This window comes from Myxocyprinus asiaticus, chromosome 35, assembly GCF_019703515.2.
Source record: "Myxocyprinus asiaticus isolate MX2 ecotype Aquarium Trade chromosome 35, UBuf_Myxa_2, whole genome shotgun sequence".
Taxonomy (NCBI): domain Eukaryota; kingdom Metazoa; phylum Chordata; class Actinopteri; order Cypriniformes; family Catostomidae; genus Myxocyprinus; species Myxocyprinus asiaticus.
In genome coordinates, this window is record NC_059378.1 from 34178132 (window position 1) to 34206120 (window position 27989).

The following is a 27989-nucleotide window of genomic DNA, read 5'->3' on the forward strand; positions in this document are numbered from 1 at the left end:
GTTTTTTTAGCAGGAAGCTAAGAGCAATTTTGGCATCTGGTGGTGTTCCCATAACATACCAACAACCATCAACAATATTGCAAAATGTTAAAAGTCTATGTTTTTATTTGTGCTTTTAAGGCACAAATCATACTCTGTGTGCAGTTCCGTGAAAGCAACCGCATTTAGCTACGCAAGCTCAATTTCATGTGTCGTTTCATTCTAAAATGTGTCAGACCAAGGAAAGCAGGCGGTAAAATGCATTTGTGTAATTTATTTATTTTTTTATCATGGTAGCATTTATTCTTTAAATAATAATCAAATGCAGGAGAAGAATGTTATAACTTGACATATATCCGGATGTGCGGTACATTTCACTTTCGGCATGTTAAAGAGATGACTCAGGTGTCTGCATCATAGTGACGCTGTACAGTCCCAGCAGAGTGTGTCAGATTGTGGTGGTCTGCTACATACTCCCCTATATAGTGCTCAGAACCTGCCCGCAAGATCAGATTTGCGGTGTGCAAGTTGCAAAATTCAGCATAGATTTTGTTTACAAGAGTTAAGGTACCCTAGGATTGACCACATTATGCAGACATAATGACATCACTGACAAGCGGCATCTTCTACAGTGATGTGGAAACTGATTTCTTCTATTTTTGTGTATTTTTCATACTAAATAGTATTAGATCTTCAAACGAGATATAACATAAAACAAAGGCAAACACAAAATACAGTTTTCAAATATATATTTTTTTTTATTGAAGCAAAAAAGTTATCCAACATCTACATCACCGATGTGAAACTTAATAGCTGGTTGTGCCACCTCTAGCAGCAACAACTGCAACCAAATGCTTTCGATAACTGGAGAACAGACTTTCACAACGCTGTGGTGGAATTCTGGTCCACTCTTCTTTGCAGAACTGCTTTAGTTCAGCCACATTGGAGAGTTTTTCGAGCATGAACTGCCTGTTTAAGGTCCTGTCACAGCATCTCAATTGGGACTTAAACTAGGCCACTCCAAAACTTTATTTTGGCTTCTTTTGAGCCATACAGAGGTGGAATTACTCCTATGCTTTGGATCATTGTCTTGCTGCATAATCCAGTTGTGCTTGAGCTTCAACTCACGGACTGATGACCGGACGTTCTACTTTAGGATTTTCTGTTATAGAGCAGAATTCATGTTTCCCTCAATTATTGCAAGTCGCCCTGGCCCTGAAACAGCAAAGCATTCTTAAACCATCACACTACCACCATCATGCTTGACCGTAGGTATGATGTTCTTTTTGTGGAATTCTGTGTTTGATTTACACCAGATGTAACGGGACCCCTGTCTTCCAAACAGTTCCACTTTCGACTCAGTCCACAGAACTTTCTTCCAAAAGTTTTGAGGATCATCAAGGTGTGTTTTGGCAAAATTCAGACGAGCCTCAATGTTCTTCTGGGTTAGCAGTGGTTTTCGCCTTGCCACTCCTCCATGGATGCCATTTTTGGCTAGAGTCTTTCTGATAGTGGAGTCATGAACAGTGACATTTACTGAAGTGAGAGAGGCCTGCATTTCCTTGGATATTGTCCTTGGCTGTTTTGTGATTTCCTGGATGAGTCGTCTCTGTGCTCTTGGAGGAATTTTGGAAGGTGAGCCACTTCTGGGAAGGTTCACTACTGTTCCAAGTTTTCTCCATTTGGAGATAATGGCTCTCACTATGGTTCTTTGGAGTCCAAGATCCTTTGAAATAACTTTGTAACCCTTCCCAGACTGATGCATTTCAATCACCTTTTTCCTCTAATTTCTGGAATTTCTTTTGATCTTGGCATAATGTGCTACTGGGTGAGACCTTTTGCCAAAGCTGCTGAAAAAGTTCTATTTAGGTGTTGATTTGATTGAACAGGGCTGGTAGTAATCAGGCCTGGGTGTGTTTAGTCCAGCTGAACCCCATTATGAATGCAGTTTCATTGATTTGGGGATTTAGTATCTACTTATGGCAAATACTTTTTCACACAGGCCCAGTTGGTATTGGATAACTTTTTTGCTTCAATAAATAACATTATCATTTAAAAACTGTATTTTGTGTTTACTCAAATTGCCTTTGTTTTATGTTAGATTTTGTTTGAATATTTGAAACAATTTAGGATGAGATATACGCAAAAACAGAAGAAATCAGAAGAAAATACTTTTTCACAGCACTATATCTGAAATCAGGCGTTTTCTTTTTCAAAATGCTCTCTGTCCACAGTGCTGTTTTCAAAATGTTTTCCAAAAGTTTCTCGTCCACACTAAAACATTTGAAAATGCTTAAATCCCTTGACTGCACATGCAAAAAAAAAAAAAAAAAAAAAAAAACATAAGAAGCATGGCCCTGCATTATTTCCATGTACGGTATGAAATCCAATAAGCAATTCCGAGTATACTTCCCGTTGCCTTTGAAGGAAAGCAATGTGAAGGTTGTACAATGGTACATTTATCTTAAACAACGCTATGAAAGTGGATGGCAGGCACAACAACGCCGCTACAACATGAGCCGCCATCTTGATTGTTTTGGGTTGAATAGATCTCTTGACTGTGTCACATAGCAACAAATACATAATCATTTTCGGACATCTTCATTTTCCCTCTCCACACTACAACGCAAAGATGGTGTTTTCAAATGTATCCACTTGGGAGAGTGTTTTCGAAAAACTTGCTGGACAAAAATACCATCTCAGTGTGGACTGAAGGCCAAAATGTAGAGAAATTAATGCTTTTTCAAATGTAAACGTATTAGTGTGGAAGTGGCCTTAGTGAATTCTCCCTTCAGTTTTTTTTTTTTTCAGGTCAACTACTTTCATGGGGGAGTTTATACTAAGCTACCTGAATAAAACACATCTGGTTTAATTGGCACAGACGTTTGAAGTGAACTCTACTGCCCCCTTGAGTTCTGAGGTTTGTTACCACCACAGAAACGCAAAAAACTTTTCCATAATGATGGAGTATTTACAATGGGACTTTCTGCTTAAAATGTGTTGGCCGAGCGTACATGGGTAGAGTATGTTTTTGGTTTTTTCAAATGATAGCTATGAAGAGTGGATCCATGATTTTTCGTTAAAAGTGATTCACTTAGTTCTTTGGTTATGCCAGTATTTGGCTTTACAGAATTATTCTGCCATGCAACAGTTTGCTTTTAAGGATGAAAAGATAGATGATTTGTAGTTATCTCTTTTCAACAAAGGCATATAAAAGACATGCTGATTAACTTAAAAAATGACACTATGTCCCCTCTTTCTTTGATAAATATATTTGAACCTTTGATGTCTTTCCCTTCAAAGTCCACTAGTTGTTTCTTGTATCACCAAATTTTTTAAAAACTTTAGAGTGTTTTGGTAACTTTGCTTTAAGATTCTCAACTTTGTTTAGTCCAGGTAAAGTCACCACGCTTTGTTGTCGTCTAGCCACCCTGTGCTCAGAACTTTTCCATCGTACAAAAATGTTAAACCTGTTTTAAATCTTAGTCAAAGCAACTTTGAGTTGTCTTTCATCCAAGGATATGAGAAATTGGTCAGGTTAATCGGAGAGCTAGGCTAATAGGTAAGTAGGCTATTGTGAGTTTGATTAGCCCATATAGAAATTTGGAATTGCCCCATAATGATATACACTGATTGGGATTCCTTGTCTTTCTCTCTCTCAAAAAAAACAAAAACCCTCTCTAATGATGGATTTTCTCAGCAGATCTGTCTTCGGATGGTTCCCTCTCTCCCATCCCTCTTTCTTTCTCTCTCTTTGGAATATCAAAGGATCTAATCTCCATGGAAATCTTTTCTGAACGTTTCCTTGGTAACCAGAGTTTCACATGCCTCTGATTTTTTGAAGTATAACTTTTATCTTGGCGGTTTTGAAAGTGATATAAAGGCAGCTCTACAGTCCTTGGTACCATTCACAAAATTGAGCAAACAAGAATGTTGTCTGCAAAAGAAAAGTTTCAACAATATTGCCTGTCTGCAATCAATATTTGGTGAAGCCTCCCCTGAAAAGGATAACAGCCCTGAACCTCTTACTGTAAAATGTCAAAAATGTAAAGCACTTTTGGGGGAGATCCGGGACCATGTAATGATAAGGTACGATTTAAGTTAAGGTAACAATCTCTATTTTCAGTCTGTTCGGTAAAATCTACTTTTATCTTGTCTTTAGTGCAATATGAACACCTTTATTTTACTGACTCTTGGATTCATTCCAACTCTTTCCTAGAGCTGCTGTGAGATTCCTTTTATCATGAAGAGTGGTTCAGACTTTGGCCATTTCCCAGGAAATAAGATATGGTCTCTGTTGAATTTTATAGATGGTCTGAAACATCTAGATTTAACTAGCCTTTTCTTGATCGTTCTTAGTCATACTGCCCATTTTTCACTTCCAGGGGAGTTGCAAGCCCTCTCATTTTGGAGATGACAAAAATGTCTCTTCCAAACCTGTGAACCTCTCCTTTAAGTTAAGACATGCAAATTTCAGCTTTCCTTGTCATTTCCTGCCAAGGGATTTTCGGCCAGACCTGTAATGAAATTTAGGGGCAGCGGACTGTGAGTTTGGAGTCTCGGAAGCTCAGGGGAGCTTAGGGGAGCACCAGAGCCATTTAGCTTAAGGAAATGGCTTTGACAAAAGACCAAACACTGGACCGTCTTTTTCGGGTCAGTGATTTACATGGGAGGGTCAGTTTAATGTATTTAGCTGGTGCGAATAGGCCAAACTAATCTGAGAAAGCAAGTTTCTTCAAACAAAGTTATTGTTAAATATGATGAAATTAGTGCTTTGTGCGCAGAATTGCATAATGAGGTCTTAGTGATATTGTACCATAGAAATTATTGGGAGAATTTCATACCGTCTGTTTGTGTGATTTACAACAAATCTGGGTTAATCTTGGTTAATCTTTAAACTAATGTGTTTCAGTCTGTATCTTATTATTGTTGCTTATATACTGCTTATAGCCTATTCTTTTACACCCCTTACCCTATGTATTAAGTTTACGGACATGAATAATACATCAAATAGTGTGCCTTATTGACTGATTGGCCAAAGGTATGTGAACAACCCCTTTTAAATAATTATCTTTGTTACTTCAGTAAAGACAAATCTATACAGTGGCATTCTATAAGGTATTGTGTGCTTTCAACTTTGTGGCAACAGTTTGGGAATAGTCCTTTTCTATTCCAGCATGACGACACTGGTGTGAAATAACTTGACTGGCCTGCACAATGCCCAGACCTGAGCCCCACTGAACATATTTGGGGTGAATAGGAATGCCAACTATGAGCTAGGCCTTATCGCCCACAACAACAGTGCTCAATTGACTTATAAACAACCACCCAGAAATAACTTAGCAACCACCCAGAACACTCTAGTAACCACAAAACGATGCCCTGGCAAATTACTTTTTTAAACATGTAAAAAAAATAAAAAGAATCTAGTTAAGGCTGGATTACACTACAGGACTTTAATGCTGATTTTATCCCAGATATTTAATGGGTCCAAGCTGAAGCTAGTCAGGGTTAGTCGGGGCTAATTTTGGGAAAGTCAGAGTCTGTGAAAATCTCATAGTGTATGATAGGTACCGACTCCAGTTTCTTACCTTCCAACAATCTTGTCGGAGGATACCAAACATGTTTGATATTTTTAGAAGACTATCCACAACTACAGAGGAAATGTTTTAGTGTATGATGCTCTACGACTCAAATTCGTAGAGCTTCATTGAGCAGCCAATGGAAATCGCACGTGGAGGTAGAGTAATCTAGCATTTAGTCTGTTTAATTGTAGCATATTAAACAGTGCATCTTAATAACTTTTAATGGTTAAAATAATGGGACATGTAATGTTCATAGAAACAAACTTTACCATGGAATTCCTTCTTCAAGTGTCAAGATAAGAGAGTCTAAGGCCGTAAACATATTTTTAGAGATTAAGTGGCGGATAATTGTGATGTCTGGTAAAGACACACTTGTTGCCCATCCCCTGTATTTTTCAGTGACGTCGGACAGTTGTCCACCCAGTTATCCTGAAGATTACTGTCATTACAGGAGGAGGACAAGTGCAGATGTCAGAAGACAAGAGTTTCAGTCTAGTGGATGGCAACAGTCTATTGTGGAATATTCAAATATGATGGGTCTTGAGAAATTGAGGACTGTGTGTGGTCAGTGTGTGCACGAATGTGAGCGGCTGCTTTCACAGAATATAATCAGTTGAAATGGAAATGGTACATCTCAAGATGTGATTAAACCTATTCTATTGTAACAGTGTTAGAAATGAACTTTTTTATTTTATTAAGAGCCAATAATTGCCCCCTACAATTGATTTTTAGGGACATGTTTTACCTTTATGAAGGCATATTTGTTATAACCATATAAAATACACATATCACCCATTTATGTCCAATTGAGTCAATTAATTTTGTACTATTATGGCTTCTAACTACAATATTGAAATAAAATACGAAAGTTATATTGTATTATACGTATTGTTGACATTTTTGTGTGCCCAAATTTAAAATCTGTGGTATTATTCTCACTTTTGGTGGCATTTTTGCCTTGAGCCCTGGTTAATTTCTGACCATGAGTTGTAATTGCAATCCTTACGCTTTCTTAAATCTTGGTTAAATCTATTTGCGTATTGCCCCATTGTATCTCACACCACAATCCACTATTGGATCCGATTCATTTCTGACATTTGAATGGAATTGGTTCACTTTAGAGGATATCACCTTTAAGAATCTCCTACACAAGGAATATATATTACCTCTGCAATGCAATTTAAATATGATTAGGCGATTCATCTCCACAACAAAATCTGTGAAATCTGGAATATTGAGGGATCACCTATCCATATAATTGATTTTAATAACAAAGGCATATTCCATTCCAAGATCGTCATTACAGAAAAATGCGTGGTATGTTGCCATATTGGCGCATTCGTCTCTTTTTAACACTTTCAACCCACAATAAATGTAACGCAATTGCCCGAGGCAAAAGCATATGGCTGTGTGCATTTGCACTGTATGTGAGATGATAAAGACAGGGAAACTGTATTTAGATACAGTACATTTGAATGTTACGCTACAAGGTCTTGTTTCATATCCCTAAATTTATCCTGAACACTTGTGCATAATATTTGAAAAAGGTTTTCCTCTCAAAGGTCCATCAGATGTTTATCCCAAGGCAAGAAATTGACCAGGAAAAAAAGCACTCATCTGCTGCTATATAGAGACATCAATAATGCTTCATTCCTGAGTATTCTATGTTGATGTGGCCAGACTGACCTTTCCTCCTTCCATTTCCTATTTTACTCTTCTACTTCTGTGTCTGTTTACACTGTTTACTGTATCAGTCAATTTTAAAGCAGGAGGCATTTGATCATTCAATCTGGCCAGAAATAGGTTTAAAAAATGGTTCTACAAACCCTGCAAGCTTCGTTGGCTGCAACCAAATGAAAATTCTGTTGTCTTTTACTCACCCTAATGTTGTTACAAACCCATACAGCCTAGCTGTAGGCCATTTTTGATTGCCAAGCAACGTAGCTGTATTTATACACTGATGAGCCAAAACATTGTAACCACTCACAGGTGAAACGAATAATGTTGATCATCTCCTAACAAGGCCACATGTCAAGGTCTGGGTAGATTATATAGTCAGCATGTTAAATGCAGGAGAAATGGGCAGGAGTAAAGACCTCAGCGACTTATGTCAATGTGATATTTCATTTTTTTTTATTTTTTATAAATTTGCAAAGTTCTCAAAAATCTTCTGCTAAAGCCATCAATCTGCATTATTTCAACTTTTTTTAAACTGTTTAAAGGGGTCATGAAATGGAGAATCAAATTTTCCTTGACATTTAGGCATATAAGAGGTAACTGTACTATAAAAACATACTGTAGATTTCAGAAATAAAAACTTCCTCCCCAGTCTTAAAAGAGAATTACCACCCTGCTGAAATGTCTAGTTTTGACATCTGTCTGTTCGTGACGTCATGACACATTGCTAATTTGTATTTACACATCCCACAACATGCTTCATCGCACCCTTGGCCCCGCCCATTGGCGCGAAGTTCAAGCCAAGAGAGCAGGCCTTTTGTGGCTAACTGTTCCTAACATAACAACAAAGGGGACCCATCTGGACTATTTTGAATTATTTTGTATATGACCATGAACTACACAGACTCTTTGACCGCTGTCATGTATCTTGCCACTTTTAAAGATGCGGTGTCAAGTTACAACTCTGAAAGGGAGAAGCAGTTCTCTTTCATTCAGCTGCTGCCTCTTGTTGGTTTGAGCACAAACATGTCATGTTCTGCCCATCTGCGCTATTTTTAAATGTTTAATGTGTATGTAAACACAGGACATCTTTGATGATGGTTGTCTTTGACCATTTCGGTGTGTTTCCGGCGATGTGCACCTCATTGTGCCTACAGTATGTGTGTGTGTCATTTCACCGTTCTTTGGACTATGATGTATTCATTTTTTTCCGTTCATGTCAGCGTCGACTGTTTGTGAACCATCATAATACGATTCAGGTTTTGCAAAGGAACTGTTATTGAAGGATGGGGCAGTAAAAACACTTAAAAAACGTAAGTAAACTGTTTAATTCATGAATATTGAATTACCATGATTCATGAATATACATGACTGTTTGATAGTTTATGGTTAGTTTATTCTCTTCCGATTGAGTTTGCTGAATTTGAGGGGCTGCATGATGTTAGCTAATCAGAACATTGGGCGTTTACGTTGAAGTTAGGCCAAAACTGAGCGTTTCAGACAAAAACAGGGCCAAACATTATCATATATTCCTAAATTGTGACTGTTTTGGTGCAAAAAACTTTTAAATCATTATCATGGACCTCAGGGAAGATAATCAAATAAAAAAAAATAGCACTTTATGACCCCTTTAATTGCGGCATTCCAGGTAAACATCTACATTATTCGTGATCCATTATTTTTAATTCGATTCACAATGCTTCATGGGATTGTAGTACATACCCTTATTAAGACTTCAAATCAAAGTTTGTAACGATTCACCTCAGAGCTTGTTCGTGTGGTTCAAGTCTTAGAACTCTTTCATAAAGGATTTTATGAAATCCCCATGAAAAAACAATTAATGGGGGAAATACTTCCAGAACTAAGACTATTACACCGGCGAACGTAGAACGTAGCTCATCCAGTCAGAAAGAGTCAGAACTATCCATTTTAAAATAATTTAATTTAACGTAACACTTAATGTTGTTTAATTTTATTTTAATAACATTGTTATTTAAATTAGCTAATTCTCGCACTGCTCTTTCTTCACATGCCCTTTCATTATCCTTATGCATGCCATCACCTAAACATCTGCATTCAGCTATCATGCTTTATATCAAAACAATTTTAATGAGTGGTTTAGACATATCCCAGCAACATTCTCCCTATTTCTTATGCCGAAGAGAAACAACAGTGTTTCTAAACACAGAGCCTGTTTAGATTGCAATAGAGGGACATCCCAGGCAACCTTAAAACTACACAATCACCAAGCCAAAAATTGGATGGGTTTCTCCATTAGCCAACGCAGGGACCTTTTCTTCTTGTCACTCACGTCTTTTCGTGAATAGTCTCTCTCTGTGTCTTATCGTTATTCCCTTATGAAAGGTGCTACCCCTGGAGACACTGATAGTGTGCGTGGTTTATGGCAGTAGTTCATCACTAAGAAAGTGCCTTCTTCCATGAAGGTGCCATTTTTTTTTATTGTTATCAGCATAAATTAAAGGCCCAAAAATTAGTTGCTTGTCTGTTCTGAAAAGGCCACACGGACAGCAAGTGCAAAAACAGAGCTAAATGCAAAGCTAAATGCAAATAATCAAATGCAACTAACAAAATAATCATGCATAGTTAGGAGAGCAAAGTAAATAGGCTTATCAGCTTTTAAACAGGAGGAGAAAAATCTTCATGTATCTTTTGGTGTTGGCATCAAAGGCTGTGTGTCCATTCAAACTATTTTGTGCAAATTACATGTTGCTTGGTAATATGTATAATACTAATACAATATTTGGCCCATTGTTTTTTCCACGTGTTATGCTGGTTTTTTTGTTTGTTTTTTAATTTACAGTTCTTCTGTTGTTCATGCATATTACAAAGTTGTCGATTTTTCTATTCAGCCTATGTCTTGTTAATATTTTCGCATTTTGTTGGGTCTTGGCAGGTTATGTAATTTAATGCAATTCAGTACTTAATTTCAAGGACATTTTTGTTTACTGGTGTACAATAAGCAATTTTGGTACTGGTTGAGTCACCACTCGATGTCCAATATAAAATCTGGGGATCCCTCCCACTTTATATTAGGTGTCTATAACTACTATGTATTAACATTAAAATACATACAATGCAAAGTACTTACTGTGTAACAGCATGTACTTCAAAATTCTCACAAGATTCACATTTGCTGCTACTTTGCTGGTTGAGGTATGGGTAGGTTTATGGTTAAGGTTTAGATTACGGTTAGGGTTGGGGTAGGGTTAGGTTTAGGATTAGGGATAAGTTTAACAGTGTAACTACAGATGTAATTAAGTGCAGGTACTTTAAATGTAACTACAATGCAACAACATGAATGTACATAATAAGTTCATTGTATCAAATGCTTAAAGGGATAGTTCACCCAAAAATGAAAATTCAGTCAATGTTTACTCACCCCTGTGTTGTTATAACACTATATATATATATATATATATATATATATATATATATATATATATAAATATATATATAAATATAAATATATATTTCTTAACACAAAGGGAGAAATTGTGAAAAAATGTTGTGCTCAGTGACAATGACGTGCACATAACGGGGTTTACAGGGGTGCAAACTCCTGCTCCTTTCATTCACAAATGTAAAGGTGCCCCTTTAAGAGCACGGATACAATGGTATACAATGGCAGTTTATAGTGAAAACCTCTTAAAACTTCAAAAGAATGCAAAAGTATAATTCAGAAGTCTAATAAATTATTCCATGTGACTGTTATGAAAGCATACGATAAGGTTTAGTGAGAATCAAACTAACATTTAATGTATTATTTAGTGAAAATGTTTACTGACCATTGATCTCCTGTGCACGTTCACGATTGGGCTCGAGAGCAGCAGTTCATGCAGCTCCCTCGCAACATTGGAGTGTTCAAGTGAAAACTCATTTTGTTTATCTAAAAACAGCGATAGCGACAACAGAACACAACACATCTGCACACAAAAAAGAGAACAGAACTTACTAAACATATCTGAAGAGTTTGTAGTCAAAGAATTTATGCATTTCTGTGCCCAGCCTTATTTTTTTGAAAGTTTTTGGACTGGTGGCAGTTCACAGTGGATGGATACCTGTGCGATACTGAAAATAGAAAACAAGCGATCTATAGAATGTACCGTCGCTCATCACTGCTGTTTAGGACAAAAACTCTGATTAACTGAGAGAAGATACTTTTTATCGCATGCTGTTTGCCGTCAGGTTAGGACACAGTGTGATTGTGGCTGACTATAGCAGAAACGTCTTCTATGTTTCTGTTTGATTTCAGAGTACTCCATTCAAAAAATAAGTCTGGGCGTAGAAATGCATAAATTCTTTGACTACAAAATCTTCAGACATGTTTAGTAAGTTCTGTTCTCTGATTTGTGTGCAGATGTGTTGTGTTCTGCTTCGCTGTGGAGGACCTTTTTTTAGATAACAAGATGAGTTTTAGCGTGAACGCCCTAATGTTGCGAGGGGGCTTCGTGAACTGTTACTCTCGTGCCCTATCATGAACGAGCACAGGAGATCAACGGTCAGTGAACATTTTCACTAAATAATACATTAGATTTCAGTTTGTTTCTCACCAAACCTTATCGTACGCTTTCATAACAATCATGAGTCTCATGAAATAATTTATTAGACTTCTGATTTATACTTTTGTGTCCTTTTGAAGCTTGAAGAGGTGGTCACCAAGTGACATCACTAAGAATTTTTTTTTTCACAATTTCTCCCTTTGTGTTAAGAAAAAGAAAGTAATATAGGGTTATTGACTGAATTTTCATTTTTAGGTGACCTAATCCTTAAAGTACACAGTAGTTAAAGACACCTAATATAAAGTGAGTCCAATCTGGGTCCTGAAGCAAAACCAGTCCAGAAGCACTGATCTAAAGTGTTGAAAGGGAATTTATGCTTAGTATCTGTCTCTTATTGTTGAGAAGAGCAAAGGAAATTTCACTGCTCTGTATTTGAGTCTAGCGGTGCTGGATCTATAAGAGGGAACATTAATTAAAGAGAAATGCAGAGTAGAACAGCCATGTGAGACTCAACCTTTTCTCTTGAATTTGGATGAGAAAATTTGACAGCTTTTCATCTTTGTCTCTGGCTCAGTCTTGTCTTCCACTGTCCCTCTATTTTTTTCCGCTCCCATCTGTTTTCCTTTCTTGTTGGAGTTTGCGATGACGCCTCTCTGCTTTTTTTTTCCCCCTTGTCTCTTTCCATTCTCCTTGCATGGATTTTTGTGTTCTTTTATAAACAAATGCCTTATGTCTCACCTTTAGATGAGATTTAGTAACAGATAATGAGGACCAAAATCAACTGAAAATTAGTTTATATCACATTTGCTCATGCAATACAGAATGAGAAGAGTTGATGCCTATATAGCTGAACAGTAGGGTTCCATAAGTAAAAGTGCCATTCATGATCTCCACAGTGAAATAGATTTTGAGCGGTAACATTAAAAACATTCCCTCATAAATATAGTCTTGTATAAATATAAATATAGTTTTTTTTTTTTTTTTTTTTTTTTTTTTTGCTGGTTTTTGAATACTTTTTTGATTCAAAACCAGCCTGAGTTCATGAAAATTATGTCACTGTGATGAAATGTTTGGAAAATGAGATTTTGTGGTTCATTACACGTATCGTGGCAGATCAGAGATGAAATGTCCATAGTTTGGCACTAAAAGAGAGTTACATTTTCTCCCAAACAGATGAGGGTTAAGGTTAATGCTCTACTGAGTTATAAATCAACAAAAAATACCTCCCTACACTGTAAAAAAAAAAAAAAAAATCCTGTTGTTTTTACAACAAAAAAATAAATAAAATAATTGGCAGCTGTGGTTGCCAGAATAATTATGTAAAAAATGCTGTCAAAATATAAACAACTTTACAGAACAACCTGTACATTTTACAGTTTAAAACTGTTGTTTTTTTATGGTATATTTTACGGTGCAGTACCGTCGTTTATATTATTAAATGATAAACTTAATATATTAACCTTTTGAAACTGTAAAAATCTGCTTTTCACTTTATAACGTATTGTTAATCACCATAGTAATTACAGAAGGGCAGGAGCAATGACCAATAAACATGTAGAGAGAGTGCTCAGTGTTACTCACACAAACACTTAACACCATCAGCGTAACACACGTGAAATTAAAACTATGCAATAAACATTAACCAAACTACATAAAATATAACACAAAACACCCCAAAGTACATAAATGAAAAAATAAGAAGAAACATAACTATTCCCCTAAAATATAATGAAATGTAATGGAATTCTGGGAATGCCCAATTACTGTTTTTTACCATAATCTCTTGTTAAACATAATATACATTTTAACTGTTAATTATATGGGAAAATCATACTTTTTTCATCTAAACTTTTTACATTTTTACAATATTTTACCATAAAACTACATGTATTGTCTTTTTAAATATATGTAAAACAAATTTAACATATATTTTATGGTAACTATTCGTTAACCAATTTACGTTTTTTTACTGTAGCATTTTTACAGACCTTTACTGTTCGAATGACAGACATTTCTTTTTACAGTGTACCCTTAAAGGAATATTCCGGGTTCAATACCAGTTAAGCTCAATCGACAGCATTTATGGCATAATATTGATTACCACAAAAATTTATTTTGACTTGCCCTTCCTTTTCTTTAAAAAAAAGTTCCAGTGAGGCACTTACTGTACAATGGAAGTGAATCTGTAAATGTTAAAATCCTCACTATTTCAGAAGTATGGTCACAAGACCTAAACAATATGTGTTAACATGATTTTAATGTGATAAAATTGCTTCTAAAACTTTTCTGTGTAAAGATATAGCCTTGATGATGTAATGTCAACAAACCCTTAAACCCTAAAACAACTGTAAAAATTACGATTTAAACAACTTTACAGCTCAAATATTACATGATTTTTAACAGAAGAATTAATGTAAATGTTTTTATAAAATTATAAGCTTCACATTTCTGCCTTTAAACCATCTAAAAATTGGCCTCATTCACTTCTATTGTAAGTGTCTCACTGTAACCTCGATTTGTGCTCCTTTTAAAGAAAAGGAGGGACTAGTCAAAATAAATTTTTGTGGTAACTAACTTAATGCCACAAATGCTGTCGATTGAGCTTAACTTGTATTGAATCCCGAATATTCCTTTAACCATCAATTTAAACCTAACCAAAAGTGTCATACAAAACAAATGTGACATGAAAAATGCAATTGTTGAAGCAACCACGTGGTTTTGTGGTTTGCCTTTCAGCTCATGTGTCAGCTTGCATGCTCTGTGGGACTTGTTCTCTGGATTTTGCATCACAAGTGCAACGCTCTCAACAATCTCAATTTAATCACATTTGAACAAGCTTGTAAGTGTTGTTGTTGTGGTTGTGTAATGCAAACATTAAATGTATCGCCTTACAAGTCATGCGCTATAGTAAAAGTGTTTAGATGTCATAAGAAAGCATTGTGTGAGCAGCAGGAGCAATTTATAATCTGCCATTTTATCCGTGATTTGTGTGAAAGGAAATACAAGTCATTGTTGTTGTAGCTCCTATATAGTGCTATTTTCAACAGGAAACTGTTGCAATATGTACAACGAGTCATGTAAAAATCATTTTGCAAAAATGCAGGTACAGTATACACCGATGAGCCAAAATATTATAACCAATCACAGGTGAAGCGAATAACGTTGATCATCTCCTAACAAGGCCACATGTCAAGGTTTGGGTAGATTAGATTGTAAGCGAACAATCAGTTCTTGTAGTCAGTGTGTTGAATGCAGGAGAAATGGGCAGGAGTAAAGACCTGAGCGACTTTAACAAGGGCCAAATTGTTATGGCTAGAAGACTGGGTCAGAGCATCTCTGAAACGACAAGGCTTGTGGGGTGCTACCGGTCAGTAGTGGTGAGTACCTACCAACAGTAGTCCAATGAGGGACAAGCCATAAACCGGCGACAGGATGTTGGGCACCCAAGGCTATCCCATCTGGTCCGAACTGAAAGAAGGTCTACTGTAGCACAAGTCACAGAAAATGTTAATGATGGTTACGGGAGGAACGTGTCACAACACACAGTGCATCACACTCTGCTGCATACGGGGCTGCGTAGCCGCAGACCAGTCAGAGTGCCCATGATGACACCTATTCACCATCGAAAGTGCCTACAATGGGCATGTGAGCGTCGGAACTGGACCTTGGAGCAGTGGAAGAAGGTCACCTGGTCCGATGAGTCCTGTTTTCTTTTACATCACGTGGACTACCGTGTACATGTGCGCCGTTTACTTGGGAAAGTGATGGCATCAGGATGCACTGTGGGAATACTACAAGTGGGTGGAGAGAGTGTGATGCTTTGGACAATATTCTGCTGGGAAACACTGGGTCCAGCCATTCAAAGGGACATCAGTTTGACACGTGCCACCCACCTAAACACTTTGCAGAGCTGGTACACCCCTTCATGGCAATGGTATTCCCTGATGGCGGTGGCCTCTTTCAACAGGATAATGGGCCCTGCCCCACTGCACACATTGTTCGGGAATGGTTTGAGGAAAATGATGAAGAGTTCAAGGTGTTGTCCTGGCCTCCACATTTCCCAGATCTCAATCCGATCGAGCATCTGTGGGATGTGTTGGACCAACAAGTCTGACCACAGCGGCTCCACCTCGCATGTTAAAGGACTTGAAGGTTCTGCTGCTAATGTCTTGGTGTAAGATACCACAAGACAACTTCAGGGGTCTTGTAGAGTCCATGGCTCAGCGGGTCGGCGCTGTTTTAGTGGCATGTGGAGGACCAACAGCATATTAGGCAGGTAATTATAAACTTTTGGCTCATCATTGTAGTAACGTGATTCTATGAGACCAGGTTGTTCAAAACGATCAAGCAAAAAATACTTTCAGTACAATGGGCCTTCACTGCTACAGTATGCTTTATACCTTTACATTCATGGGTTAATATAATAAATGAGAATACAGAGGAATATTCCAGTTAACTACAGAAAGGCTGATTCCTTGAGGGGAGAGAATGCCAAAGAGAGACAGTCAAACAATACCTGACCTGATGAGGATGGATATGAAACTTCTTCCCCTCCAGCTTTAGTTTATTTGTAGAGTGCCACATGGGCCTGGGTGCTGGTTAATTTTACAGAATCAATAGTTCAGCCATAAGCCAATTTAAAAAATCCCACAGGAGGGAACTGAACAATACACTTATGGATTATGCATCAGCAATTGAAGTTGTTCTGCACAAACCAAAGAAACGTAAGCTCCTAAATTCTTAATAATGATAAATTAGCTGACCTTTGATTAGCATAGATCCTTGCACAAACAATAGGCCCAATTTTGTAACCTAAGTGTTCAAATCAATAAAATCAACACACATTGTTAAAACTTGCTCATCTGTGCATTTTATATTTTCAAGAGACCAGAGCTCAGACAGAATGGCACAAATACATTGTTTATGATATTGATATATTAATAGTTACATAACCCCCCCCAGATTCCGTTCTGTCTTCTGTCCCTGTTTATGGCCCTAGTCCTCCAGCTTTGTTTGAAGTAGTGTATGCCAATCATCAAAATGAGAGAATTCTCTGAGAAGAAGAGCACCAGGGGAAGATCAATGTTTCAGATCAGACCTCCTGGTTTCTCAGACTTTGCATTTATTTGTTAAACGTTAAGAGTGCAGCATGCAAGTACAAAGGCAAGTCGATGAAGAATCAGTCCAAGTCCATACTAGTCTGTGGGTCAATATTTTTGACGGTTAAGCATTTCAAATGAAGTATATAAATATGTAGATATATCATCATAGATAGATACTGTATGTCTTTAACACAAGAGTTTTTTGAATTCTGGACATAATTTAGACATAAATTATGTGTTTCTGTAGCTCATCTGGTAGAGCATGGTGATTGCAATGTCAGGATTATGGGTTCAGTTCCAAAGGAACACAAAAATTTATAAAATGCTTACCTTGAATGCACTGTATGTCCTTTTTGGATAAATCAGAATTAGATTATGAGACTGGATGCATCACAGGCATTACAGCCAGACTGTGTCATACAGGTGTTAAAATCCTTGTCTAAAAGAAACAGATGGTGGGAGATATTAAGTAAAGATGCAGAACAGAGATTTCTCTGGTGTCCCAGACTGTATTTCTACACATAGACAGCTGAAAATGGACTGATTTGAAATTTGGACTGATATGATTTAAACAAACTTGATTTATCCAAATACAAATTCTGTCCAATCTGGTGATCAGTCTTCTTGATTTTTTGCAGTTAAATTCCTTCCATAAGAAGTTTTCTGATTTGCATATTTAACATTTCATCTTAAAATGTTCATTAGCTTAATGAATACTGATATAACATTTGACTGCTGTTAACTAACACTTCCTGAAGTGAAACCGACTCGTGCTGCAGGGTGGGCACGGGCTAGATCATCTATGGGTCTTTTAGAGGTTTGGAATGTATGCAATTGAGAACATTATTATATTATTTATAATATTATATTATGTTATTTCTGAAAATAAATTAGGCCTGAAACATACTCAATGCATGTAGGCATAGGTGAATGCTTGCCCAACACATTGCAAGCATGCGGTCCCATTGTAAGTACTTAACGTGTGGTCTTGGGTTACTGTGGTGGTAACAATTACAACTTCAAATGTTTGTGCCATTAAACCAGCTGTGTTGTTATTTAGGTAGCTACATGCTTACAGTTTAGCTCAAGTTAACTAACTTGCTCTGCAAGTTTCTCTTCAAACTGTTGCTCTGTCGTAACAGAAAGATTTTTTGAAGAAATTTGACCATAGGACAATACAATTTACGCTAATACCAGCTATGCAAGGATACAATGTGTTTGAATTGTTTTTGAACACATTTTGGTACACAACAGCTTGTACAATTTAGCAACACTAGAAGCGTTTTCAGTTTGTGCCGACTGGCGTAGAGTTTATTTTGGGCCTTACGGTGCATTCATGGTACATTCTATCAGTATGCATGTTCCCTTTTAATCGCACCCATGACCTTGACATTGCAAGCACATGTTGACCTATTGGAACCCCTATCATCCCCTCATAAGCCTCTTTTTTGTATATTACTGGTTTGTTTGAATCAGTGTGATTTAGATAATTTTTCATCTTAGACTTTGATATAAAAGATCACAAAACACAATTTTGTCTCAATAGGAGGTTCTAAATTCTCTGTTGGAGCTCCTTAAAATCTGTTCAATTCAAATTACGCTAGCTTTAATTAGAGGTGTGTGTATGTTCTGAATAATATAGTAAGCGTTAAGTGGATGCACCAGGGATGGAGAGAGCAGTACAGTTGGCAAGGCCTCATCATTGTTAAAAGCAGTGAGTAATAAGGGAGAGAAGAGAGGAAAGAAAGGAAGAACAGAGGAGAGAGTAGAGGAAGAGGAAGTGTCAGTGGGTGGACACAGCTCTCTAATCTTTGTGTCTTACTGAGAACCCTGGAAAACGTGCTTCTTAGCTTTTCCTTTAACCGTACATTGTAACTTTGTCAAGACCGTCAAAACAAAGTAAAAAAGAAAATTCATTTTTGAATATAATTGACCCATATGGGAAGAACCAGTTGTGACCTTTCACCTTCTGACTTTCTAAATGTTTTACAGCTTTAAGCAATTTTTTGTACATCTATAAATTAAATTTGACTTGTTGTATTATAGTTAAGATATTAACTGTAAAGACATTTTGACATCCTTGGTCAAAAAGTTTTTTTTTTTTTTATTATTAAAAATTATGTTACTCCATATCTTTTTTAACACTTTTTTATGAAGCCGATATTTATAATGCATTGTAAAAGCATTATACATGCATTATACTGCATTCATAATGTCTCATAATACACCTTAGAATAAGTTATAACTTCACATATATAATTATAACTACAGTTATAATATACATTATAAGACTTCCCCTACACATAGTTATACTTTAGAGTATAATGCATTATAACACAAGCAACATCCAATGTTAAAGCAGCAGATGTTTATAAATGTAATCATATAAGTGCTGTATAGTGTGAACAGTCAAAAGGCTTTATGAAGTGATCATATTATAAGTGGTCTTTGCCTGCTTTAAGTAAAGTTACAAAAGCAATATCTTCTTATAAACAGCCATAATATAAACTTGTAACATACAATACATTACAAGTCAAACTTATACAATGGAAGTTATTTATAAAATAAATCTCCAAATAAGATGCACAAACATTAAAGTTTATTGAATAGAGTCCAGTATAGAATCAGTTTGATTTTCTTTTTTTGTGTGTGTGTGTGTGTGTTTACACCCAAGAAGATTGGCTACATATGTGATCAACACACATATTATGTCTCATGAGAGAGTGTTTCTGATGTATTTAAAGGGTGTCATAAAGTGATATTTTTTATAATTTTATTATCTTCCCTGAGGTCCAATGATAATGTTATAAAAGTTGTTTTTCACCAAAACAGTCACAATTTGGTAATATATGATCATTTTCCAACCTGTTTTTGGCACTCTGTCTGAAACGCTCGGTCTTGGCCTAAGCGCCTCCTTAAAACTTCAACATAAACGCCCACTGTTATGATTGGCTAACATCATGCAGCACCTCAAGTTCAGCAAACTCAGTTGGAAGAGAATGGACAAGCCCCTCAACATTATAAAACAAAATTGCAGGGTTTATACAAACACACATCCAACATTGTATCCAAATATATTAAACTGTTCATCTCAAGCACAGCTGTTATCACTCAGCACCATAAACTATCAAACAGTCATGACATTTAAAATATTCATGAATGATATGGTTTACTTTCATTTTTGAAGTGTTTTTAACAGCCCCCTCCTTCAATAACAGTTCCTTTGCAAAGCTTGAATCATATTATGACTGATTCACTGAGCCAGAAAAAAAAGAGGCAGCAGCGGAATAAAAGAGAATTGGTTCTTCCTTTCAGAGTTGTAACTTGACACCGTATCTTTTAAAAGTTTCGAGATACATGGCAGCAGTCAAAGAGTCTGTGTAGTTCATATTCATATACAAAATAATCCAAAATAATCCAGATGGGTCCCCTTTGGTGTTATGTTAGGAATAGTTAGCCACACAAGGTCTGCTCTCTTTGACTTGAACTGTGTGCCAGTTGGCGGGGCAAAGGGTGCAGTGACGCATGTTGTGGGATGTGTAAATGCAAATAAGCATTGTGCCGTGACATCACGAACAGACAGATTTAAAAATGAAATGTTTCTGGCAACTATAAATGCTCTTCCTCCTGGGGAGGAAGTTTTGAGTTCTGAAATGTACAATATATTTGTATAGTACGGTTTCCTCTTATCTGTCCAAATATCAAGGAAAATTTGATTCTCCATTTTGTGACCCCTTTAACCTTGTAGCTTTACAAGTGTTTTTTGTATATCTCAAAATTTACATTGAATGTGCTATTTTGTATTTTGTGCATGTGTAATATATATAACTTCCAGCATGACTTGTAATGTCTTATAACCACTTACAAAATATCTTATGAATGTTTATAAGAAGACATTGCTTTTGTCACTTTACTTAAAGCACACCTGTTATATATATTACAAAATTATAATTAACTTCTGCAGTTATAAAAATTGGATGTTGCTTGTGTTATAATGCATTATACTCTAAGGTATAACTATGAATAGGTAAGTATTATAATGTATTACAATTGTGGTTACAATAATTATGAGAAGTTATAACATTATAAGGTGTATTATGAGACATTACTAATGCATTATAATGCCTTTACAATGCATTATAAATATGGGCTTCATAGAAAGTGTTACTATATCTTTTTCCCCTATCATTTTACACTTTGGTACCACAATAAAACTGATTTTCTTTAAGGGGGGTCTTTGTACTTTACTCAAGAATTTATACATTTTGAATGGCTTTCAATACATACAATAAGGACAAAAGGATGGTGCAGTTTCTTTAAGACAATAGGAGGGTTGAAAAAAACAGCTTGCTATGTCTTTTATGTTTAGAGATGAACTAATCTGAATGTTATTTCAGGTTTCGAGCAGTGTATAATTCTTAAAATTCTTAGAGATTTTTAGGTGTAGGATGATATATGAGCAAAATGTCCTTATGTAAGGTATAATAAACAGTCAGCCAGGCATTAGCACAAAATAAACCCTGATACAAACATAGCTACATGCCAAATAAACATGAATTAATGATTCGAGTTTAAATTATTGTATGTAAGAAGAAAGATACTGTAGAGTTCAAGAGATATGATGCTAGCACAGCTGTGAAAGGCAGCAATTGACCAATCAGAATGAAGTTTCCAGATAACTGTGTAGTTTTTAGATGTCTTTTTTGTAATTTTATAAAGTAACCTTGAGTCTGTAGAAACATGGCACTGTATAAATAAAAAATTTGTTTTTATTATTATTATTATATTGCACATATTTAATTAGCCTTTAAATGTGCTTAGAACATATTTTGTAATATAAAGTTTAAACCTAAACCACAGTATTTTTTTCCCCCTTTTGTCTTTGTTTGCCTATTAGGAGAGAAAGTTGTGTGCACATCCATTTCTGGAGATCTACCGAGAGGGAATGATCCACTACATGGCTCCTCTGGCCAGACAGGGTGATTTTTATGTTCCTGAGGTCAGAGAGGCCCAGAGGTGGTTAAAGGAGTCTGAAGAGGATGGGAGGACAGATATCACAGGTAAACTAGTTACTAATTTGTCGTTTAGTAGATGATTTCTTATCTAAAGCAGCTTTCAATACATTTATTTCAGTAACAGTAGTCTCACAGAACCATATTTCTGACTATCATCCAGAGCTTGGGGACTCAAGTTACATGACTCAACTCAGATCTGACTCCAATTTGCAAATTTAAGGACCTGTGATTTGCTTGATTAAATGCAGAAAATGACTTGACTTAACTTTAGGGCAAATGACTCGACACTCGTCTTGGACTTAAAAGTGGAAGACTCTGGAATGACTTGATATTTTTTCATGTTATGTGGTTTTATGACTAGTAATAAAATACAATTAAAAAATATTATTGCTACAACAATGAATCGATGCAAAAAATGTAACCAAGGAACCAGTCATCCTGGGGTTGCCCTAACCGAAAATTCTCCGTCATTTACTGATTTAAAAAAACAAAACAAAAAAAAACATATACTGATAATTCCAAATAAAAAAGAGACAAGAGAACAATTTAAACCTAGTCTTTTTTATTTATTTATTTTTGTATTTTAACCATCTTTATGTGGCTTCACTCTCTCTCAATCGCTTCAGTGCATGATAATAAAGGTAAAAGAAAGTAAAAGAACAAAAAGAAAACACAAAAAGTAAGATTCAAAGAATAAATTTGAGATTACATTTTTATATTTTAATGAGTGGTAAGATGTTAGGCTTAATAATAGTCTGTTATTTTTTAGAATTTTAAAAGTGGCTGTGGATGTCATGCAAAGTGTATGGTAGAGCTATAAATAAGACCTAACTCAAATTAATGGTTGCATGTATTGTTTTCTCTGTTTTCTTGCATATTTAAAGATACTGAGAAAGATATTGAGATATTGATTACAGATATTGAAAAAAAAAAAAGCTTGTGGTGCACTTGGACATGTTTAGAATTTTTATATGGAAAAAAAAAATCTTGGATTACTTATGAAAAATGGGACAAATAATGGACAATGTTGCATTGTGTCAGCGCAATATGAAAAAAAATCTAGTTTTATGTTTCTAGTATTTTACATTCATTTAGCAGATGCTTCTGTCCAAACTTACAATACAAAATGTGGAACATAAGCAATTGGTCATACAAAAGCCAACATTATCGCACTGCCAAGTTCTAATCGTAGCTAGATTAGTATAGAAGTTAGAGCACAAGAAAGAAACAGATAATTTTATTTTTGATTAATCAACAGGGGACCCCCTAATTGTTTGGCATTATGGGGGACTCCCTAACTCTTATTGGGGGTCTGGGACCCTCCCCAGCCCCGCCACAATTCGAACACTGCAAGTGAGCAAAAAAGTTATAGCTTATTCAAATAAGTAGCAGCAGTCTCCGAAAGTGTTTATACAGGCAAAAATGAAGACATTAGCTAAAATTTTATTTCCATAAAATGTAATACTGTATATAAAATGATACAGTCATGTAAATGTATTAAACGGATTTCCTTTATCGGAGTAAAGTCAAAAACAGCTTAAGAATAAACCGATCGATGCGGGTAGATTTTTGCCAATTACCCAGATTTTGTGTTACATGTAAACATCTTTACTGGCGTTCTTACCGGCTTATACAATGTTTGCAAGTGTTGTGCGAATGTCTCTTCTCTGTTTGATGTCAAAAGCAGAGAATAACACGATTATTTCAAATCTCATGTAAATGCGGTTTTCTTGCTTTGTCTGATTTTTCAAATTAGCTGATATTTAAGAGTTATCAGCGTATTGGTGTGCATGTAAACGGGCTTAGTGATTGGTCCAGTACTTGTTGTCTGAGACTGACATTACACAGATACTTCTAAAAAATATCGAGCAAAGTATTAGGCGTTAATCACCGCCTTATGGAGTTTTAACGTGGACGTGTCATATTGGCTGAACTCCGCGATCACCTACACCTACACTGGTGATAAACTGAAACTATCTGCGTGTGTGTGTGTGTGTGTGTGCATTTGCGTGTGCATGCACACACGTGGATGTTTGCCCTGGTCAGACCAAAGCCCAGGGGTACTGCTGTGCAAAATTAAACATGGTTGAGCTGCTTGTGACCTGGGGGTGTGTTTTCCATACCAGCTGTCCTGAAGTGTGTGTATGTGTGTGTTCTAATGGTGCCAGTTCCACCTGTTAGTCTGTTACCCTAAAACTAACACATAATAATAAATATAATATATGATAGAGGGTGAAGATTAAAGCAGAGAAGAGGGAAGATTAAAGGACAAATTTAAAGCATCATAATTCAGTCTTTTGATCTGTTGGTTTAATACGTCCTAATGTGGTGCTAAATTTAATATGTTTTACAGCATGTTTTGTTCCTTCTGTCCTCTCCTTGTTCAAGCACACGTTTGATCCTGCAATGGGACACAGTGGCGTGCACAGACCTCAGCATGGATAGGTGGCGGAAGGATAAAAAAAAGATTTTTTTTTATTTTTTTATTAATATTAGCCTACTTAACTAATTATGTCAAAAGTAAACTTAACTAATTTCTTTGCTTTTAGAGTATTTAAGCATTTTTCTTATAAGCTAGTGGGCCCTATTTTAAGAGTGGGCCCTATTTTAAGAGTGCTAGCGCTAAGCGTATTTCTAGTGATATGCTTCTTTTAAACCCATGGAAAATGTGGTTCTCAACAAGATTTGGATTTATGCTCCGTAAAATTATAAAGAATGTAAGTGTTATTTATAATTTTCATCTACTGACACACAAATCATGGCTAGTATTAACAGTGATTGTATTGGAACGCACTTCCCTTCTACTGGTCAATTTCGATTTTAAACTATTTATTTATTGAAACATGAAAAAATTAAACCAAAAATATTTCTATATTCAAATGACACTGAAATGAAAATATAATCAAAATAATGAAGTGGTCAAAAAAATCAAACGTTTTCCTCCAACTTCTTCCACCGGCCCCTTTTGCACTGACTGAAAAATCACTCTATGACAACAGGTGGAAAAATGATAATGCAAATTAGATCATAAATACAATTGTGAATGTAAACATAATATTCATAATTGAAAAAGAGACCATGACCTAAAGATAGTTTAACACAGATCAAAAAACTCCAGACAACATGAGTTGTGGAATATCAGATGTGATCTAGGAGCTTTTTGCAGCTTTATACCATGCATGCCATTGAAGAGATGGTAAGTCTATTCCTCACTGCCTCGTTGTCATTCCCATTAAAAATCAAATATGGCGCTACCATGAATAAGGTCTATATACCCACAGTTGCACGCATACACCCACAGATAACGCAAACACTCCCACCCCCGGCCACTTGCGCTTTGAAAATTGCACTTAGAATTAGCGCTCTCATGAAAATTGGAAAAGATGATGCACACAGTCTTAGCACATAGCTATGAAAATAGATAAATAAATAGAGCCCTATCTGTCCTATTTCTCACTAAAAGCACAATGGAATTACAATGTTTTTTTTTTTTTTTGGTCTTGGTTATGCCATGTTTTTGACATGTGCCATAGTAAAACCGTGGTATTTTTTTTTAAGTACCTTGGAGAACCATGATAATATCATGAAATATTAATATAGTAATCATTTAGTAACAGGGTATTATAGCATAGTACAACCTGGTAACGGCATAGTGCTTTTTTGTTAGGGCTCTAATCTTTTCCTTGTCTCACTCTTTTCACTTTCTCTCATCTCTGCTCCCTCACTTCATCCTGACATCTCTACTGCTTCCTCTCTAACCTCACCATCCTCTTACAGAACTGACACTTTTTATAGTACTTTGTCTTTCTTTTCATGTTAAAATAATGATACAGTATTTACTGTATACTGACCTTACACCAGTAATGTGGCGGAACCATGGTACAATGATGGTGTAATACCATGGTCCAGAAAATGGTAATACCATTGTACTTTTTTGAAAGTGATTAGTCTAATGGCTTTTTAGTTTCAACAAAAAACAAACTGAGTTTGGCTGAATCAGGCAGCTCCTTCAGTTTATGACAGTATTCTATGAAAGATGTATTGAATTTCTATCCACACTGAAAGTGATTCGACCGCTCGCTTCCATTATAATTAATAAAGCTGTCTACTCTGCAAGTGTGCGATGTCGGAAATGCAATTGTAATAAAGTATTATTCTTTTGATGAACTTATAAAACAATACATAGAGTGGACTTTTTACGTGACCTGTTACTCGTCCTAGGCAATGCCACTTTGATGTTCCGGGCCAATTTCAAACTTCATTTTGGCTTCCTTGTAGGGCACTACTGAAAGGTGAAATCGCTCCAAAGTATGTTCCAAATGGAAGTTTTGAAGGGACATTCCATAAGACTGTTAGCGAAGGGTGCACTCATAAATTAATGCCATGTACCCTTCATAGTGCCCACATTGAGGGCTCAGCACTTCGGAGTAAGTAGAGCATAGGGATGATCCCTTTCGATTGGAATTCGCCCCAATCTGCTGTAGCACACGCTGTTAAAGGCACCTCCACAAAATTTTCTTTCAATTTAAAAATTCTTCCATTTTTCTGGACAACCAGAAGGGCACCTTTAGATTTGTGAACAAAAGGGGTTTGTGACTCTGTTGCCCCCCATCTGTGCACGCCACTGGCGGGACATGCCGACCCTGATGCTTATCCAAATTCAGCCTCTGAAATTTAAAGTCAGTTTGACCGTTTTTTATTTCTTAATACATGTTTCTTGTCTTATTGTGCACAAGTCATCAAAGCATGTTATTCTAAAGAATAAAAATGTTTTTCCTTTTTTTCTGTTTGTTTGATTCGGGGGGAAGTTCGGGGTTAGATTGTTGCACTAATGGGGAATGTGGTCTTTATAATTTTATTTTTAACACACAATCTAATATTTTTAACATGTCAAAATGTCAGTTGATAATATGAGTGGATTGTCTCTCTCCACGTGGAATGTGAATGGGTTGGGGCACCCCATAAAAAGAAGGAAGGTTATTTCTTTTCTTAAATGTAAGAAATATGATAAAGTGTTTCTTCAAGAAATGCATCTTTCCCCGCAGGAAGCTGAAAAATTTGGGAAGATATGGGGTGGACATGTTTTCTTTAGTGCTGGCTCAAGTAAGAGCAGGGAAGTCATTACATTGATAAGTAAACATCTACAATTCAAATGTCTCAAACAGATTAAAGATAAATTAGGAAGAATCATTATTGTTTTAGCAGAAATTCAGGGGCAAAGGTTGATTTTGGCTAATATTTACACACCTAACGCTGATGATCAAGACTTTTTTAAAGATCTTGAAGGGATGTTGCAAGCCACTGGCACCCCTCATGATATAATATTGGGAGGAGACTTTAATCGTTTGATGGACTCAGTCCTTGAACATAGTGAAGCAAAATTATGTAAGCCCCCTAGAGCAACAGTGACATTTCACAGAATCTTGGTCTTACAGATATTTGTAGACTTTTGAACCCATCTGGTAGGGACTATACATTTTTTTCATAAGTCCATAAGATTTATTCTAGAATAGATTTTTTTTTTTATATCTAACTCCCTAATTTCGTCTGTTGTGGATTGCTCAATTGGAAACATCTTAGTCTCAGATCATGCCCTGGTGTGTTTAGAGGTGTTGCCACATACGGAGAAAAAGAAATCATATAGTTGGCACTTTAATGTATCCCTTTTGCAAAATCCTGATTTCCAGCAAATGTTAAAGTCTGAAATCAATGTTTATATGGAGACCAGCTGGCCCTCAGTATCCTCTGTGGGCGTGGCTTGGGAGGCACTTAAGGCGGTTCTTAGGGGCCGGATATGCCTCATTCATCAAAAAATACAAAGCACGAGAACTTGTGGAGTTGGAAGGGAATATTAAAAGAGTGGAGGCAGAGCTGAAGCACCGAATGCCATCTGATGGCCTCAGAGAATTGAGCCAATTGAAATACAGATATAATACTATTTTGTCACAGAAGGTGGAGTTTTGGCTATTCAGGGCATATATAAAGCAGAGTGAGTCTTTTTCTACCATTCCTTCAGTGAAATCTGCTTGTGGTAACATATTTACCTCGGCCATTGATATCAATAATGCTTTTAAAGAGTTCTATCTTGGTCTCTATAATTCCACGTCTTCA

General features: G+C 36.2%; 1 protein-coding gene across 1 annotated transcript in view; it reads left to right on the forward strand.

Annotated features, from left to right (window-relative positions):
• Positions 1 to 27989, forward strand: part of LOC127426127 (testis-expressed protein 264 homolog) — a 107478-nt gene that overhangs the window by 61913 nt on the left and 17576 nt on the right. The window contains 1 exon segment of the mRNA XM_051672677.1: positions 21761 to 21923. Within this exon segment, the coding sequence (XP_051528637.1) occupies positions 21761 to 21923 (163 nt within the window).